The following is a 20,159-nucleotide window of genomic DNA, read 5'->3' as shown; positions in this document are numbered from 1 at the left end:
TTTTTATATTTTTTTCTTGAACTTTTCTTTTCGCCATAATACAATATTTAAAAATTGTTGATATATTTTTTCAAATATTTTCATGTATTACTAAGGTTTGGAGAAAGGACTCATATTTCTTTGCATCTAATGAAATTCCTATTTCCTGTGCATTTGTTGTAATGGGTATTTGCTACAGGCAATTCTTAATAACATACACAATACACTTGTCAATGTGCATAATGTCCCCTTTCTATTTATTGTGGCTATATTATATTAGATATCTCCTTCTCCAGATGCAAAACTGTTTCCAAAGTGTTCATAAGTTGCATTAAATAAATGTAGGACAAAATTTCACATTAGGTGAGCACAGTTGCCTTAAAGCCCTTTTTGTAAAATATTAATTTTCCTCTGATTGTGAACATACATTGTTCTACATTCATGTTGTGTTTTTACAACAAATATTCATTTACACATTGCAGAAAATCATAAGTGCTACAAGCACATGGTGTATTAAACCAATGAACAAAGAGGCACATTCATTAGATCCAGGAAGCTAAAGAGATACAGATACGAACATCAAGATTTAATAACACCATTTCATACATGTATTTAGCAGTGACACTTGGCAGCTGTGTCTACTGTATCTGCAATAGTTTATTAATGATTTTGTTCACTGGATGGTTTCCGTTATCTCTTGAGAATTTGTTACTCAAACAAATTACTCATTTATATAAATATAAAGTTTTTATCAATGAACATGAATGTAACTAAACCTCATTTTTTAACGTACATCAATCTGTAATTTTTCATTACAAATAAAAATGAGGATGAATTTTTACTTTTCCTGGGCAAAGTAGTTTCATAAAAGCTTTCCTGAAGCTCATATGACACAAAGGGTACAAGACAGGGTTAATTGAAGAATTCAACCACAGGAGCCAAAATGAGATCTCATAGAGATAATGCTGGACACAGCTGCCATGGCACGCTGCCCTGATGATCATTAATAGTGTGTATGGAGCCCAGCATAATCCAAACACACAAACTATAATGGCCAAAGACTTGGCTACCCTCTTGTCTCGAGATAGCCTAAAACGGTTTGCAATGCTACTGGCCATATCTGTTCTAATATTACTGCATGCATTCTCCACTGTTTTATAAAAGCAGTCCTGAGGTCGATTTGACTGGACCTCAACTTGTAATGGTGGCAGATCTTGACTTATATTGAGATCAACAGTTTGTCCTTCAAGTTTCTTGGTGGTATGTCCTGCAACAGACGGTCTTGTTGGTGTGAGGCAAGAGTTCAGTTTTCTAGTATCTCCATGACATCTTTCCGCAGGTTTGACAAAAAATATCAAGGTCTCTTTCTTTTTTCCATGGAAGCTCATCTCACAGTGCTCCTGACCTTGAGCCAGCTCTTCGTTTCTCATCATAGTCCTTTTTTTAATATTAATATAGATACTTAAATTAAAATATGTAACACTGATAAATGGTGTGAAGAATTCAACTGTGGATGCTATCATTAGAAAGTACCAGTTGTAATAAAATTCAACATAGCATTCTCCTTCAGGCAAGATACTTGTTCTTGCAATGTATTCCCAACTGATGATAGCTGGACCATAAAGAAGAAAGGCTGCAATCCAAACGGCTATCATTTTCAACACTGTATTCCTGGTCATTCCTTTCTGAGCTCTGTAAGATACCTACACAAACCAAAAGAGTTAGAAAATGAATTAATTAATTTATAAACCTGTTACATAAATAAACAATGTTGACAGAGCTATTTGGCAAATTCTAGTTTGGGGCTGTACAGTTCCAGTCCTTAGAATCAAATAATACACCAGATTTTTCAGATGCATGACCTAAAGCATAAGGGACATAGTCAGCTGTTCAGTAAATGTGATGAATTTATCTCTCCTCATCCAGGGTACTCCAGAATTTTTTTTTTTTAGAAGAAACCACTCAAGTGTTATAGATAACTGAAGAGCTCTAGTCTAGTAAGCTCATTTTCACCCTGTTTTTATTGAAACATTGAGTAGAATATAAAGATTAAGATTCCATTGATTAAGATGCACATGCAGTTTGGGAGCCCAATAGGTGCAGCCTAACTCGTGTGAGTTAAGAAACTGCAGTTTTTTAGACTACAACTTCCTCAGAGCTGGTGGAATTAAACTACACCAAACTTGTTTGTCTGGGATAATTAACAGGCCCTACTCTTTCTGCACTTGTTCACCCATTACTTAGTAAACTAATCCCAGTGAGGTAGATCATATTTCATTTCTAAATTTAACAACTGGTAGTTATAAAAGAAATAACAATAAACTGAAAAAATGAATTGTTGCTGCTACTATATTTTCCTGTTAAAACAGCAGAGAAATATATAAAACATGACAAATGAAGGAACAGTTTTTTTCTGTGCATTGAGTCAGTGATACTTTTTTCTTATGGGGTGAAGGGAGGGATGTGACTCAAATGTAACAAAGGAAGTGGCACACCATAAACTTTCCAAAATAACAGTAGTGATTAAGAGGTCTAGTATCCAACTTTAGGGTCCAAATGATAACTAAAGGAGCTAATTATGGGCTAGATTACTAGTAGAGCGCTAACAATTAGGGGTTTATCACGGCTGTTTGCACGTGTAGGTTTTTGTGCTCGTATTACAACAAGTTGAAAGTAAGCGCAATGGCTTGAGGGCAATTGAAGTTAATGCACATCGGGTGAGTGTGACCTCAGAGCTCTGGTTAACTGTTTCACAAAACAAAAAAGTTTTACAAAACACATAAGAATACACTACAAAGTACTGCTGCACTCATAATTACTGCATCTAGTAAAAATTATTTAAAAAAAAAATTGCACAAAAAAGTTATAACAGCTCAAGAGTTGAGTTCTCAAGTTTTAGGAAAAAATGCATACAGATACACACACACACATATATATATATATATATATATATATATATATATATATATATATATATATATATATATATATATATAAAAACATATATATACTGTATGTCTATATGTGTGTACACATGTATTTATAAGTGCATTGAAGCCATTTGCAGTTAAGTAGATGAAAACCTATTTATGCAATATTCGTTTTTAATAAATTGTTATACTGTGTATATACTGTAAATATTTCACATGCCAATGTTCTGCACATAGCTGAATTTGTTCTAAGTTTTATTATATATATATTTCCATATATATATATACCTGTGTATATATACACAGTATAACAATTTATTAAAAACAAATATTGCATAAATATGTTTTCATCTACTTATATATATAAATCCATCAGAATTATGCACTCACTCCAATGTAGAAACTTCCATGCCTGGGTGTCTCCCCAAAATGTAAAATAGAAATTCATGACTGAAAGAGGGCACTCACAGTTCTTTGTAAAAAAATATATTTTTATTTCATATATATGTCAATGTTTTGGCTTGCATGTTGAGCCTTCCTCAAGACAGCCTATAAAAATAGAAATTTTATACAAATCAATCTAACTTGTTATAGTCACTATCACATGTAGACAGAATGCAAAATATAAATACAAACAACAAATGAAACAATTAATTAAACCCAGTTAACTCTATATGCACCTTAAACAATGTGATTAAAAATTCAATACCTAGAGTGTTTTACAAGTAAAAGTATATAATAAAACAGCTTAGAATAGTTTAACAGCAGAATTGCTTAAAAATATACATTAACAATTGTTGCCTGTGTGATACAGCATCAATTTCAGACTATGTTATATTTACAAACTGCAACAGCGGTAGTTGCAAGGGATGCGATGCAACATTGCAACACTTTGAATCAAATAGAGCACCAGATGTAAACATGGACAATGGCCATCCCAGATAAGAATATTTTAAACACTATTGCATGGGCCAAACAGTTGGTAAATGCAACTGTAAACCAGCTAAGTTGACGACATTTGTGCAATACACCATAGGTACATCAATGTGACAAAGTATGTATCAAACATTAGATCAACTCTTAAAAACACATACCTTAGTTTCTATAAGCCAAAGCTTGTAATGCTGCTTTCGCTGAGTAATCTAATACAGTATGGGGTTTCCCTGTTAAAATACCCACTCTGCGGTTCACATCATAGTACGTGATGCATGTAAAAGGGGTGTGTCATATTGACCGATGGAAAGGGAGGCACTACGTAATCGTAGTAAATACCTGGATGTCAGGCAAAAGGCCCGTAACCCCTTGTTTTTCAACCACACCGTCATTGCTCAATAATAGCGACATATACAGCTATACAACAGGAAACCACGGGATGGTGAATGTGAATAATCAGATTGATATATTATGTAGAGACCTGCTTTGAAATAATTCACAAGTCACTAGGATGGAAGGCAACTCAAGTATACCAGGAACCTAATTAAAACCCGATGACTTATTAAATATTGAGTATTAACAACACTAGTAGAATATATAAAACAAACTATTAGATAAGCATAAAGTTAACTAGATGTATGTATTGCCCAAGCCATGGGACCAGCCAAATTCAGGGTGTAATATGAGCTGTTAAATGCAACAGTGCATTCAAAGTTCGAGACATGGCAAAATGAATTTAAGAAAATGAATATGAAAAAGGCAATTGAGTCCCTAGGGAGTCCCAAAGGTATTTGATGCTTGAACAACTACATACGCCCAAAAGTCAAAACTGTGTCAACCACAACATACATAGGCATTGGACCCCTAATAAAATAAAGATAAATCAAATAAAATGTGTATTAAGTCTTTTAGGGTGCATTGTCCCTAGTTTATGTATCCACATGGCTTCTCTTTTTAATAATTCTTCATTTCTTTTGCCACCTTTTCTCAAGGGGGGAATGTGATCTATGACCATAGTTCTTATCATGGCGACAGAATGTCCATGATGGACAAAATGGTGTGCCACTAGCTGATCACTGTCAAGGTTTCTATAAGCTGACCTGATAGCACTCTTGTGGTTGGCAAGACACTCTCTGAATGGGGTGCAGGTCTTGCCAACATAATACTTGCCACACAGGCAAATGATGATATATACCAGAAAATCAGAGGTGCATGTGTCTATTCAGATTGTAAATTGTTTGATCATATAGGGATGCGAGAATCGATCACCTGTCAACATAGTGTTGCAGGTGACACAACTTCTGCACTTAAAGCAACCCATCTTGGTGCTAGTTAACTAAGTACAGGTATCACAATAGATATCATGCTGCACTATTAGGGACCTTATGCTTTTATTTTTTTTATACATCATTCACGGTGGTTTAGTCTCCTTGAATGGCAACGTGGGATCCTGAGATAAAATGAATTAATTTTTTGCCAGTGAATTTTTGACTATATTACTAGCTGGAGTGTATGTTGTAATGAAATTCATAGTTTTAGGATTTACAGCCTTCACACTCCTGTTGGAAATAACTGATTCCTGATCAAGATGTAACATATTGTTCCAAATACTCATTATATCCTTCAATTTGTAGCCCCTGGCTAAAAACTTATCCCTCATATTCACAAATTGACACTGTTTGTCCTCGGATCAGTATTATTCCATATGACCCATAAGAGCTTGGATTTTAGAATTCCAAATTTAAGCGGGGGGGGGGGGGATAACTCTGGAATTTTAGCAAAGTGTTGCAAACTTATGTTATTCTTTGTTGAAGAGATATCTAGATAGGTAGCGTGCACATGTCTGGAACACTACATAACAGGAAAAAGTGCTGCCATCTAGTGCTCTTGCTAATGTATAAAATTCTTGCAAAACTGCTACCATATAGTACTGAAAGACACGTGCACACTACTCAACTTACCGTCATGCTTTTCCACAAAGGATACCAAGAAAATTAAAGATTTTTGGGGAGTTTTACGTCACATTTAACATTCTGCCTTACTGTAATGTGCACACAGTATCCACATGTCAAGGTTCAGACTGTAATAAAACAAAACTTGGCCAGAGCTGAAAAATATATTATCTAATCCAGTACTGTTAAGTTCCAATCCTTTGTACCTACTATAGGCTCAAGTTTAATGGGGCAGTGTAGTTCAAAATCATTACTGATTCTAGCTTAAAGGGAAGGTCTAGTCAAAATTAAACTTTAATGATTCAGATTGGGAAATACATACATCTAGTTAACTTTATGGTTATCTAATAGTTAATTTAATATATTCTGCTAGTGTTGTTAATACTCAATATTTAATAAGTCATCGGTTTTGATTAGGTTCCCGGTATGCTTGAGTTGCCTTCCATCCTAGTAACTTGCGTATTATATAAAACAGGTCTCATATTATATCAATCTGATTATACATATTCACCATCCCGTGGTTTCCTGTTGTATAGCTGTATATTTTGCCTGACAGCCAGGTATTTACTACGATTAGGTAGTGCCTCCCTTTCCATCGGTCAATATGACACACCCCTTTTACATGCATCACGTACTATGATGTGAACCCGCAGAGTGGGTATTTTAACAGGGAAACCCCGTACTGTATTAGATTATTCAGGGAAAGCAGCATTACAAGCTTTGGCTTATAGCAACTAAGGTATGTGTTTTTAAGAGTTGATCTAATGTTTGATACATACTTTGTCACATTGATGTAACTATGGTGTATTGCACAAATGTCGTCAACTTAGCTGGTTTACAGTTGCATTTACCAACTGTTTGGCCCATGCAATAGTGTTTAAAATATTCTTATCTGGGATGGCCATTGTCCATGTTTACATCTGGTGCTCTATTTGATTCAAAGTGTTACAATGTTGCATCGCATCCCTTGCAACTACCGCTGTTGCAGTTTGTAAATATAACATAGTTTGAAATTGATGCTGTATCACACAGGCAACAATTGTTAATGTATTTGTTTAGCAATGCTGGTGTTAAACTATTCTAAGCTGTTTTATTATATACTTAGACTTGTAAAACACTCTAGGTATTGATTTTTTAATCACATTGTTTAAGGTGCATATGGGGCTAACTGGGTTTAATTAATTGTTTCATTTGTTGTTTGTATTTATATTTTGCATTCTGTCTACATGTGATAGTGACTATAACATGTCAGATTGATTTGCATAAAATGTCTATTTTTATAGACTGTCTTGAGGAAGGCTCAACATGCGAGCCGAAACGTCGACATATATATGAAATAAAAATATATTTTTTTGCAAAGACCTGTGAGTGCCCTATTTCAGTCATGAATTTATTTATTTATATATATATATATATATATATATATATATATATATATATATATATATATATAAATATAAAAATAGATATATATTTTAGCAAAATACCATCAGATATATGTAGAAATATATCTTTTGTAAAAAAATAGAACATATTCTTCTATGTGAATAATATTGGAATGTAAAACATTCATATTGCCATGTCGGGTTTCTGCACTTGAGAATATGTGATTGGGTTTGTGCGCAAGTACGGTGTTATTTTTAATTTTATTTTTTTACACTTTTTTTGCTTTAATAACTTCTATGGGTGGAATAGGTTACCGTGTGCACGATATTTTAAGTTTGTTTTTTTTATGTCCGTCCAGGTTAGTTTTTTTTTTACACATTTCTTGCTTCATTAACTTCTATGGAGGGGGAATAGGTTACAGCGTGCACAATAATGTAAGTTTGTTTTTGTTATGCTCGTCCGGGTTAGCGTGCAAGCAAAAGCAGTTTACTTTTAACTTGTAATATGAGCGCAACCTGACGTGCGCAAAAAGCTTACTTCTAGCACAGTTAATGCTCGAGCGAAAGCGTTAAATAGCGATCCACTTGTAATCGGGCCCCATATCTGATCATGGGTGTCCAGATGGAAGGGTGGGGGAGAGAGGGCTAATGCCCCTCCCCTTGAATTTTTCTCCTTATATATAAATCTAAGTACCCATTTGAGTCACTCTTTTCATACCACCATTTTTAAAATGATATGCAGCCTGTGTGTAAAGCAAGCCACCCTCTCCTGCTATATGCTAATAATTATGTTTGGGGCATTTTATTTATTTATTTATTTTTTTTTCTTCCACCACCAAATTTCTGTAGAGAAAAAAAGAATACTGTGAGCAATACCCAATGTAAGTGTTAATATTCATGACGTTTAACAAAAAAATAAAATCAGTTATGTTGGCTTTTCTCTATTTACACTGAGGATAACTTTATTTTGTGGATAGCATGTCCTTGCTTTATTATGTGTATGGATGGCATATCACATAAAGTACGCACAGAATTTTTACTCAAATAGCTATTTAACATTTTGCTCATTTTCAATCATGTAAGACATTTTGAAGGTATATGGGTAGGAAGGCATCAATAACTCCCCCTTAAAATTTGCTGCCTCCTAAATCCTGCTGTGCTAGGCACAAGCATACTTAGCATAAGCCAAAATATGCCCTGAAATTAGTAAATCAAGCAGAATTCTTTATAACGTGTTACTTCAGTTATTTCCATTAACACACGGCTAGATTTAGAGTTGGGCGGTAGCCGTCAAAACCAGCGTTAGAGGCTCCTAACGCTGGTTTTTACCGCCCTCTGGTATTTAGAGTCAGTCAGGAAAGGGTCTAACGCTCACTTTGCAGCCGCAACTTTTCCATACCGCAGATCCCCCTACAACATTTGCGTATCCTATCTTTTCAATGGGATCTTTCTAATGCCGGTATTTAGAGTCTTGGCTGAAGTGAGCATTAGAAATCTAACGACAAAACTCCAGCCGCAGAAAAAAAAACAGGAGTTAAGAGCTTTCTGGGCTAACGCCGGTTTATAAAGCTCTTAACTACTGTGCTCTAAAGTACACTAACACCCATAAACTACCTATGTACCCCTAAACCGAGGCCCCCCCACACCGCCGCAACTCTATTAAATTTTTTTAACCCCTAATCTGCAGCTCCGTACACCGCCGCCAGCTACATTATCCCTATGTACCCCTAATCTGCTGCCCCTAACATCGCCGACACCTACATAATATTTATTAACCCCTAATCTGCCCCCCCCCAACGTCGCTGCTACCTTACCTACACTTATTAACCCCTAATCTGCCGACCGAACCGCACCGCTACTATAATAAATGTATTAACCCCTAATCCGCCTCACTCCCGCCTCAATAACCCTATAATAAATAGTATTAACCCCTAATCTGCCCTCCTTAACATCGCCGACACCTAACTTCAAACATTAACCCCTAACCTGCGACCGAAGCTCACCGCTATTCTAATAAATTTTTAACCCCTAAAGCTAAGTCTAACACTAACACCCCCCTAAGTTAAATATAATTTTTATCTAACGAAATAAATTAACTCTTATTAAATAAATTAATCCTATTTAAAACTAAATACTTACCTGTAAAATAAACCCTAATATAGCTACAATATAAATTATAATTATATTGTAGCTATTTTAGGATTAATATTTATTTTACAGGCAACTTTGTATTTATTTTAACCAGGTACAATAGCTATTAAATAGTTAATAACTATTTAATAGCTACCTAGTTAAAATAATTACAAAATTACCTGTAAAATAAATCCTAACCTAAGTTACAATTAAACCTAACACTACACTATCAATAAATTAATTAAATAAAATACCTACAATTATCTACAATTAAACCTAACACTACACTATCAATAAATTAATTAAATACAATACCTACAAATAACTATAATTAAATAAACTAACTAAAGTACAAAAAATAAAAAAGAACTAAGTTACAAAAAATAAAAAAATATTTACAAACATTAGAAAAATATTACAACAATTTTAAACTAATTTCACCTACTCTAAGCCCCCTAATAAAATAACAAAGACCCCCAAAATAAAAAAAATGCCCTACCCTATTCTAAATTTAAAAAGTTCAAAGCTCTTTTACCTTACCAGCCCTGAAAAGGGCCATTTGCGGGGCATGCCCCAAATAATTCAGCTCTTTTGCCTGTAAATAAAAACATACAATACCCCCCCCCAACATTACAACCCACCACCCACATACCCCTAATCTAACCCAAACCCCCCTTAAATAAACCTAACACTAAGCCCATGAAGATCTTCCTACCTTATCTTCACCATGCCAGGTTCACCGATCACTCCAGAAGAGGGTCCGAAGTCTTGATCCAAGCGGCGGCTGAAGAACTCCATCATCGGGCTGAAGTCGGAAGTCCATCATCGGGATGAAGTCTTCTATCAAGCGCCATCTTCAATCTTCTTTCTTCCGGAGCGGAGCAGAGCCATCTTCTTCCCAGCCGACGTGGATCCAACCTCTTCAACCGACGCGTACTCGCCGAATGACGGTTCCTTTAAATGACGTCATCCAAGATGGCGTCCCTCGAATTCCGATTGGCTGATAGGATTCTATCAGCCAATCGGAATTAAGGTAGGAATATTCTGATTGGCTGATGGAATCAGCCAATCAGATTCAAGTTCAATCCGATTGGCTGATCCAATCAGCCAATCAGATTGAGCTCGCATTCTATTGGCTGATCTAAACAGGGGTACATGTTAGGGTGTTAGGTGCAGACTTAGGAAGTGTTTCCCCATAGTAAACAATGGGGCTGCGTTAGGAGCTGAATGCTGCTTTTTTGCAGGTGTTAGGTTTTTTTTCAGCTCAAACTGCCCCATTGTTTTCTATGGGGGAATCATGCACGAGCACATTTTTGAAGCTGGCCGCGTCTGTAAGCAACGCTGGTATTTAGAGTTGCAGTGGTGGTAAATATGCTCTACGCTCCCTTTTTTGGAGCTTAACACAGCCATTCTGTGAACTCTAAATACCAGCGGTATTTAAAAGGTGTGGGGGAAAAAAAGCATGCGTAGCTAACGCACCCCTTTGGCCGCAGAACTCTAAATCTAGCCGACAGTTTGTCAATATATTTTATGCACTATTAGGTTATTTTTATTCTAGTCATGTTTCTTTTCCATTTACATTTTTTTAACTACACATATTTAAAAACAGGTATATGCTTCAGCTAGCAGTAGTTTGTAAATTACATTTTTTTAGTAGGAAGTAGTAAAGCCTTATCACCTACAAGTGAATCCTATACAAGTGAGATGGTTTTGCTGCATTCATTAAAAAAAAAATTCTTTTAAAAGGGATATGAAACCCAAATCTGTTTTTACACAATTCAGAGACAATTTTAAAAAGGTTTTCAATTAACATAATATAAAATTTGCTTTGTTCTTATGTTATTCTTTGTTGAAGAGATATCTAGATAGGTAGCGTGCACATGACTGGAACACTACATAACAGGATAAAGTGCTGCCCTCTAGTGCTCTAGCTAATTTACAACATTCTTGCAAAACTGCTACCATATAGTGCTGAAAGACACGTGCACACTCCTGAACCTACCTTCATGCTTTTCCACAAAGGATACCAAGAAAATAAAAGAATTTTGGCTAGTTTTATGTCCCTTTAAAATCACATTTACCATTCTGCCTTACTGTAATGTGCACACGGTATCCATATGTCAAGGTTCAGACTGTAATAAAAAAAAAAACTGGGCCAGATCTGAAAAATATATTATCTAATCCAGTGCCGTTCAGTTCCAATCCTTTGTACCTACTATAGGCTCAATTTTAATGGGGCAGTGTAGTTCAAAATCATTACTGATTCTAGCTTAAAGGGAAGGTCTAGTCAAAATTAAACTTTCATGATTCAGATAGGGCAAGCAATTTTAAACAACTTTCCATTTTCATTTTATCATCAAATTAGCTTTGTTCTCTTGTTATTCTTTGTTGAAAGCTAAAACTAAGTAGGTTCATAAACTGATTTATAAGCCATCAAAGACCGCCCCCTTAGCTCAGTGCATTTTGACAGTTTTTCACAGTTATCTATCTTTTTAAACAATACAAATTTTCAAGTAGTCTGTATAATTTAATATGTGTTTTACCACTGCAGATACATACGCAATATGATAAAATATCACTTTAAAAAACTCTGTATTAACTCTTTTGTTGTTTGATTTGGACATGACATTGTGCAACAATAGTAAAATAAAGATTTTATGTTTAATATTCAATAGAAAAGCAAGACAAATCATGTTACTTACAAATATAAATAAATAGATATTCTTGAATACGGCGAGCAATACGCTCTCCGTATTCAGCATTACACCAGCAGCTCATAAGAGCTGCTGGTGCAATGCCGCCCCCTGCAGACTCGTGGCCAATGGGCCGCCAGCAGTGGGATGTCAATCACTCGACTCGTACTCGATTGGGTTGATTTCCAGCAATGTCCAGTTGATTTCCGGCGATGTCTGTCCGCCCGCTCAGAGCAGGCGGACAGGTTATGGAGCAGCGGTCTTTGTGACCGCTGCTTCATAACTCCATTCGGAGCTTGATAGAAAGGCCCCATAGTATAACACATAGCTACATATGTAGACACATACATACAAAATCACAGGAGGGGAGTACAGCACCTTGTTTTCTAACAAATTTGAAAATTCCCCAGAGTGCAAGCGTATCCCATAGGAGAAAAAGGGTGGATATGACAAGGTGTTTGACTGCAATGGACTATATTGTGTATATATGTGTATGTAGGTATAAATGTATGCATATGTGTGCACCAAAAATGAAAACCACCAAAAAAGAAAAAGACTGCAGCACTTCTGTTCATAGCAAAGACTTGCTCATTTATTAGGGTAGGGTACCCAGAAAAATAGCAATGTTTCGAGTCACACAGGACCTTTTATCTTTAGTAAGGGTCCTGTGTGACTCGAAACATTTCTGTTTTTCTGGGCACACCACCCTAATAAACACCTTGTCATATCCACCCTTTTTCTTTTTTGGTGGATTTCTTAGGGTTCAGGAGAAGCCCTATGGGATATGCTTTCACTCTGGTGAATTTTCAAATTTGTTATAAAACAAGGTGCTGTACTCCACTCCTGTGATTTTCTATATATGTGTGTACATATGTAGTTATGTGTTATACTATATATTTACTGCACATATTTAACATTCCTATGTTCTTCATATACAGGACAATGTTATTGCTTTCCTAAGATATGGTGAGTCCACGACATCATCATTTACTGTTGGGAATATCACTCCTGGCTAGCAGGAGGAGGCAAAGAGCACCACAGCCAAGCTGTTAAGAATCACTCCCCTTCCCACAAAACCTACACATTTTCTTTGCCTTGGTGCATGGAGGAGGTGGTTGATGTCTGAAGAAAATAGGATTTAATTTGCTTCAAGCAAGATTTTACCTAGTAGAAAGCCAGAGTAGGTTGACTCTGTTCTTCCCATTTTTTTCAAGGATTGGGTCTAGCCGTACTCCACGTTAATCTCTTCAGTAGGGTAGTGATGGCTTTAAAGCAGTCAGGACCTTGCTGGGTTTTCTTGTCATATTTGCTGCCCATGTTATAGAAAGCCAGAGTAGGTTTACTCTGATCTTTCTTTTTTTCTACAGGTCTCTGTGAGGAGTGGCATCCTCTCACACCATATAAGCTGTCCTCCTGCCAGACGGCTAAATGCAGGTAAGTTCCTTTTGTCTTCTAGTTTAGGAGATTGTGCATTTTAGACTGCAGACATTTATTAGGACATTATATATCCTAGTTAGGATATTTCTTAGGCAGTGTGCAGGCACTTGATGTGACATGGTTATGTGAGAGTGACTGTTAACCGTTTATTGGTAATGAAGGGGTTAAACAGTTATATTGGGCGCTCATTTTATTTGTACTTAATGCTTGCACACTTATATGTGTCTTTTCTAAATGTACATTAGTTCTGGAGACAGGATTTTTACATATTCTCAGTCCTACAGTGGTTTCAGAAACCTTTTTAAACATGCCTTGTGCATTGTGTTTTTTTTTATGGCCCCTGCAATGGGCGATTTTGTGGCGCAGCAATAGACAGAAAGTATCTCAGAATCTGTCGGCTCTGGAAGCGTGCGTTTTGTTTAAGTGCAGCTCTCGTTTCAGGCCGATTTTATGTATATCTTCAATGCCTTCCGCTCCTCGTTGGAGCAGTGTTTTCTGTGTTTTACTCTGAATACAAGGGGATTCGTGGAGTTTTTATTTTGAGCGCACTGTTTGTGCGCCTGTTGAAATAACTCTGCCTTCTTCTTAGCTAAATATTGGAGCGGCGCCATTTCAGCATGTTGCTGAAGCCTGGTCATGTGACTTTGCCCTTATCCATCGGAGAATGGAGCTGGGAAGTTTGGCTTCTGTTCCCGATTGTCAGAGATGAAGTTTTCTGAGGGGCTGTGATTCTAAGGTATTGTTAAACCGTTTGGGACATAAAGTGTTTCAACGGTTATATAGATCCTTTTAAAGCTGTATGACAACTGTTTATAGTTTCACATGACTTCTTAAAGGGACAGTATATGTAATATTAAAGAGTTTTTAATATATATTTTTATTTTAATTTCAGAACAGGGGTCTGTTCTTGTGATTAAGCAATTTTATATCATTTAAAGGGACTTTTCAAATGTTTCATTTGTTGTGCTTGTGTCTGTGATTTTTTTCCACGGAGCAAGAGCTTCTTATGGACATACGTCTGCTCGGCCTTGAATTATAAGATTTTGTTTCTCCTAATAACTGTTCAAATTAAAGGAATATTCCTTCTTATTTTCCTGAGCCCCATGTCTCTCAGGATGATGCTTTTTAGGCAATGATACAGCTTTCTCCATAAGCACTCCAAGCCCTCATGGCATCACATGCAGTGCCCTGCAGTTCCTTTCAATCTACTGGAGGAGTTTTTTGCTGGCGGAAATTGCTGCCCAGGTATCTTCAGCGATATCTGTGGCATGATCTGCTTTTCCTTTACTAAAGGGAAATCTCAAGAGGAAAAGTAGAGATTCAGATAGTAAGATTTCTGTTCCACCTGTTGCTACTCAGGTTGCTCTTTCTCATAGGTTGATGAGGAGGATTCGCCGGTAGTCTCTGGGGGTGATATCTCAGATTCAGACAGTATTATTCCTTCATCTGATGCTGAAGTCATAACTTTAGATGTATGCTTGTACATCTCATGTATTGTTATAGGTGGTTTTGGCTACTTGGACGACATCAATACTCCTGTCATTGTCAACCCTATGAAATCTAGTAGACTTAATACATATTAGGATTTCACTGTGGAACTTTTTCCTGTTTCAGATCATTCAAGGAGATTTGTCAAAGGAATGGAAGAAGTCAGGGATTCCTTTTTTCCTCACTGTCTCCATTAAATATCATGACACACGGTGCCTGAAAGTAAAAGGGGGCATTTCTACTCTGAGAACTACGATCCCTATATAGGATAGCTGCTCTTGAAGGATCAATGGACAAGCTACGGTGTCAAGTGAGGCATCTTTTTGGTGCAATGCCTTGTCTGTTTCAATTTTGGTAGAGATTTATTTGGCGGAGATTCAGGTCAGAATTTAGCTTTTAAGCTCACCAATTCTTCTATTTCTGATGCTACCATGTAATTTCTCAGACTGGAAGCCAAGATATCTGATTTTGTTGTGCTAGCCCATTGGGCATTATGGCTAAACTCTTGGTCAATGGATTATTCCTCTATGTCTAAGTTTAGGGCATCTCTTTACTAGGGTAAGACCTTGTTTGATCCTGGTCTGGCAGAATTTTCTGTTATACGGATGGAAAGGGTCCTTCAGGATGTCAGAGTAAAAGCCCTCAGGTGAGTGTAATCCAGCAGTTCGGCCATCAGTGGCTTAATATATGGAGGTAATTGGTCTGATGCTTGCTGCCATGGACATTATTCCTTTTGCTCATTTCCATTTGAGAGCTCTGCAGTTATGCATGCCCAGTCAATGGATGTCAGGGTGCCAGACTGAGACAAGAAGTGCAAAAATAATCACACCTTTATTAATAACAAAGAAATAATAAAATGTCAACAAGTCAAATAACAAGCCAGGAGTCAAAGCCAGAGCTGGTAGTCAGACGAGCTGAGTCAGGAGCCAAAGCAAGTAGTCAGACGAGCCGAGTCAGGAACCAGGAGGGACATCAGACAGCCAGGTAATACACAGGAACAGGAACTCACAAACAGGTCTGAGACAACGCAAGGGCAAAACATACTGAACAGAGGCCCTTTAAATAAGTGATGACATCACAATACTGAGACTGGCACCTGTCTCACATGGATGTAAACCAGTCCGGCCATAAGAGGGCGTGCAGGAAATGAGCAGCATCAGACACTCTGCACCAGATTCAGTAAGAGGTAAGTAACATGGCTGCCAGCAGCACATGGCAAACAAAGCAGGGAAAAAACCCTGACAATGGAACGGGGACCATGTGGATCTGTCTCAGAGGATAGACCTAGATCAGTCATCGAGAGTCTCTCTCCTGGGGTGGTTTTCTCAGGAACATCTGTCTCAGAGAGCATGCTTTCGGAGACCTTCCTGGGTGATTGTGACCATGGACCACTGCTGGGCTGGGGAGCAGTCTGGGACTCGTTAAAGGCACAGGGACTATAGACTCGGGAGGTGTCTGTTTTCCCCATAAACATCTTGGATTTGAGAGCGATTTACAATGCTCTGATGGCTTGGCCTCAGTTGTCCTTAGCCTGGTTTATCAGGTTCCAGTCCGACAAAATAACTTTAATGACTAACATAAACCACCAGGAAGGAACTAGGAGTTCTGTAGCCATGAAAGAGGTGGCTCGGATTGCTCATTTGGTGGAAGCTCACAATTGCTATCTATCTGCCATCCACATTCCAGAAGTGGCCAACTGGGAAGCGGATTTCCGGAGCAGCCAGATTTTCCATCCTGGGAGTGGGCACTTTGGAGGTGTTCTCCAGCTTAATGCTCAAAGGGGGGTGCCGGAGCTGAATCTGATGGTGTCTCAGCAGAGTGCCAAGCTTCCAAGGTATGGTTCAATGTCAAGAGATCCACAGGCCGCTCTGATAGATGCTCTGGCGGTCCCTTATTATTTCAGATGGGCATACCTGTTTCCTCTGTTTGCTCTCCTTTCATGAGTCATTGCTCAAATTAAATAGGAGAGAGCATCGGTGATTCTAATAGCCCCTGCATGGCCTTGTAGGATCTAATATGCAGACCTAGTGGAGATGTCGTCTCTTCCATCTGGGAGATTGCCGCCGAGGAAGGACTTCTGATTCAGGGCCCTTTCTTTCACCCAAATCTTGTTTCTCTGAAGCTGACTGCTTGGTGATTGAATGCTTAGTTCTGTCTAAGCACAGTTTTTCTGAGTCAGTCATTGAGACCATGATTCAGGCTCACAAGCCTGTTACCAGACAGATTTACCATAAGATATGGCAAAAATATCCTTATTGGTGTGAATCCAAGGGCTACTTTTTGAGTAGAGTCAGGATTCCTAGGATTTTGTCTTTTCTCCAGGAAGGTCTGGAGAAGGTCTGATACTCAAGCATCTGGCGGTTGTGCCAGATGTTCAATCTTTTTGTCAGGCCTTGGTCAGACTTAGGCCTGTGTTTAAGTCTATTGCTCTTCCTTGGAGTTTTAACCTTGTTCTTTAAGTTTTGCAGCAGGCTCTGTTTGAGCCATTGCATTCCATAGATTTTAAGTTGCTATCTTGGAAGGTTTTGTTTCTTATTACTATATCTTCTGCTCAGAGAGTCTCTGAACTCTCGGCTTTGTAGTGTGATCTGCTTTATCTTATTTTTCATGCTGATAAGGCGGTTCTTTGTACGAAGTTGGGATTTCTTCCTAAAGTGGTTTCTGATGGAAATATTAATCAGGAAATTGTTGTTCCTTTTCTATGTCCTAATCCTTCTTCTCATAAGGAACGTTTGTTGCACAATCTGAATGTTGTGCGTGCTTTAAAATTTTATGTACAGGCGACTAAGTATTTTTGCCAGTCCTCTGCCCTGTTTGTTTGTTTCTCTAGAAAACATAAAGGTCAGGAAACTACTGCTACGTCTCTTCTCTCTGGTTGAGAAGTATATTTTGTTTTGCTTATAAGACTGCTAGCCACAGCCTCCTGAGAGAATTACGGCTTATTCCACGAAAGCTGTCGCCTATTCTTGTGTTTTCAAAAAATGAAGATTCTGTGAAACAGTTTGCAAGGTTGCAACTTGGTCCTCTCTACGTACTTTTTCAAATTTTACAAATTTGATCTTTTGCTTCGGCCGAGGTTTCTCAGCTGAGGTTTCTTTTGGGAGAAAGGTTCTTCAAGCGGTGTGCCTTCTGTTTAGGTCTGCCTGTCTTGTCCCTCCCTAGTCATCTGTGTCCTCTAGCTTGGGTATTGGTTCCCGGCAGTAAATGATGACATTGTGGACTCACCATATCTTAGGAAAGAAAACAAAATGTATGCTTACCTGATAAATTTATTTATTTCCAGATATGGTGAGTCTACGACCAAGCCCTTTATTTTAAGGCAGTTATTTTTTGTCTAAGCCTCAGGCACCTCTACACCTTTGTTTTACTCCCTTTTCTTCATTTCCCTTCAGTCGAATGTCTGTGGTTTGTGGGAAGGGGGGTGAAACTCAACAGCTTGGCTGTGGTGCTCTTTCCCTCCTCCTGCTGGCCAAGAGTGATATTCCCAACAGTAAATGATAATGTTGTGAACTCACCATATCTTAGGAAAGAAATAACATTGTCCTGTATGTGAAGAACATAGGAATGTTAAATATGTGCAGTAAATATATAGTAAAACACATAAATACATATGTACACAAATATATACCAAATCACAGGAGTGGAGTGCAGCACCTTGTTTTATAACAAATTTGTATATCCAGAAATAAATAAATTTATCAGGTAAGCATAAATTTAGTTTTTTACTGCAAATACATATGTCTATATATTTAATTAGCTTATAACCAATGGGGTGAATAATGTGTTTAATGTATCATGTGGCCTTAACAAAAAGCCAGAGGTGTGAAAGACCGCAATTGAAGAGTTACTTAGTTATACTAAGTTGAATAGATACTTTGAAAAGAAAGTCTCTTTCGCATTTGCATATATGATAGATAAGAAATAAAATCATATCAATCTTATGGGAATATGAACATTCTAAATTAAAATGTAACTATTTATGTCAATGGACATAGTACAGAAAATAATCAGTAATACTTCACTGCATAATTATAAGTAACTATTAAAGGGAGAAATTCTAATATTATAAATTTTCATGAGAACGGACAGGCACGTGCAATTTTTTGCCATATAGCCTTTCAGGTCTGTCCTAATATTACAAATTATTCATTTCAAACAAGTAATTAGTGAGTCTGTGATAATACAAACAAGCATGGCTTAAAGCACAATGCTGTAGCTATTAAATGTAAAAATCAGAGTCGCACTTAATTTATGCTGGCATTTTAAATACTTTCACTAGCCATCTGTTAGTTAGGTTGTATCGTTTTTACTAAGTAGTCGAGGGTGGCTAAAATAGCCCATTCATTGTCCCATATCAATTATACCACTTTTTACATTTTATGCACAAACCTAGCTGTGACTAAGCTCCTTCAATCCGGGAGCTAATTATTTTAATGCTTTGCTAAACCAACATTCATACAAAGTACTGATTATATCAGTGGCACTCAAACATAAATATATGTATGTAGATTTAGCAGCATGCAGATTAAAAATTGGGAGACAAAACTCCCGTGCTGGCACCCCTGACGCATGTTCCACATAATGCTTGTTCAGGGGGGGGGGGGCTTACAGGTTAAACTTTGAGAGATGAAACTCCAATGCTTACACTTCTAATGCATAGATACAAACAAAGGGATAATCAGTAGATACAAACAAACTCCTAATGCATGCTTTACATTAAATCTATCTTTAAAATGCCAGTTTAAATTAAGTGCTACACTGATTATTACATTTAGTAGCCACAGCATTGTGCTTTTAACCATGCTTGTTTGTATTATCGCAGACTCACTGATTACTTATTTAAAATAAGGGAAAAATGAATCATTTGTAATATTAGGGCATAGGGCAGACCTGATAGGCTATAAGGCAAAAAAGTGCACATGCCTATCCGTTCTCATGAAAATTTATATTAGAATTTCTCCATTTAATAGTTACTTATAATTATTCAGCAAAGTATTATTGATTACTTTCTGTACTAGGTCCGTTGACAATGGAAACTTTTTAACTTTATAAATAAAAGTTACATTTTAATTTTTGAATGTTCATATTCACATAAGATTGATATTATTTTATTTTGTATCTATCATATATGCAAATGTGAAAGAGGCTTTCTTTTCTAGGTATCTATTCAACTCAGTATAACTAAATATTTCTATATATACCTGCATATACCTATACCTGTATATTTAT

At 37.1% G+C, this 20,159-nt stretch overlaps 1 protein-coding gene across 1 annotated transcript in view; it reads right to left on the bottom strand.

Moving 5' to 3' along the window:
• Nucleotides 1-791: 791 nt before the first annotated feature.
• LOC128664541 (histamine H3 receptor-like) overlaps nucleotides 792-20,159 on the bottom strand; it is a 221,910-nt gene continuing 202,542 nt past the window's right edge. The window contains exon 5 of the mRNA XM_053719362.1: nucleotides 792-1,682. Coding sequence (XP_053575337.1) covers nucleotides 792-1,682 — 891 coding nt within the window. The remainder of the gene's footprint in view (nucleotides 1,683-20,159) is intronic.

The sequence above is a fragment of the Bombina bombina genome, chromosome 1 (assembly GCF_027579735.1).
Source record: "Bombina bombina isolate aBomBom1 chromosome 1, aBomBom1.pri, whole genome shotgun sequence".
NCBI classification, from domain to species: Eukaryota; Metazoa; Chordata; class Amphibia; order Anura; family Bombinatoridae; genus Bombina; species Bombina bombina.
This window is presented reverse-complemented; position numbering and strand designations above follow the sequence as displayed.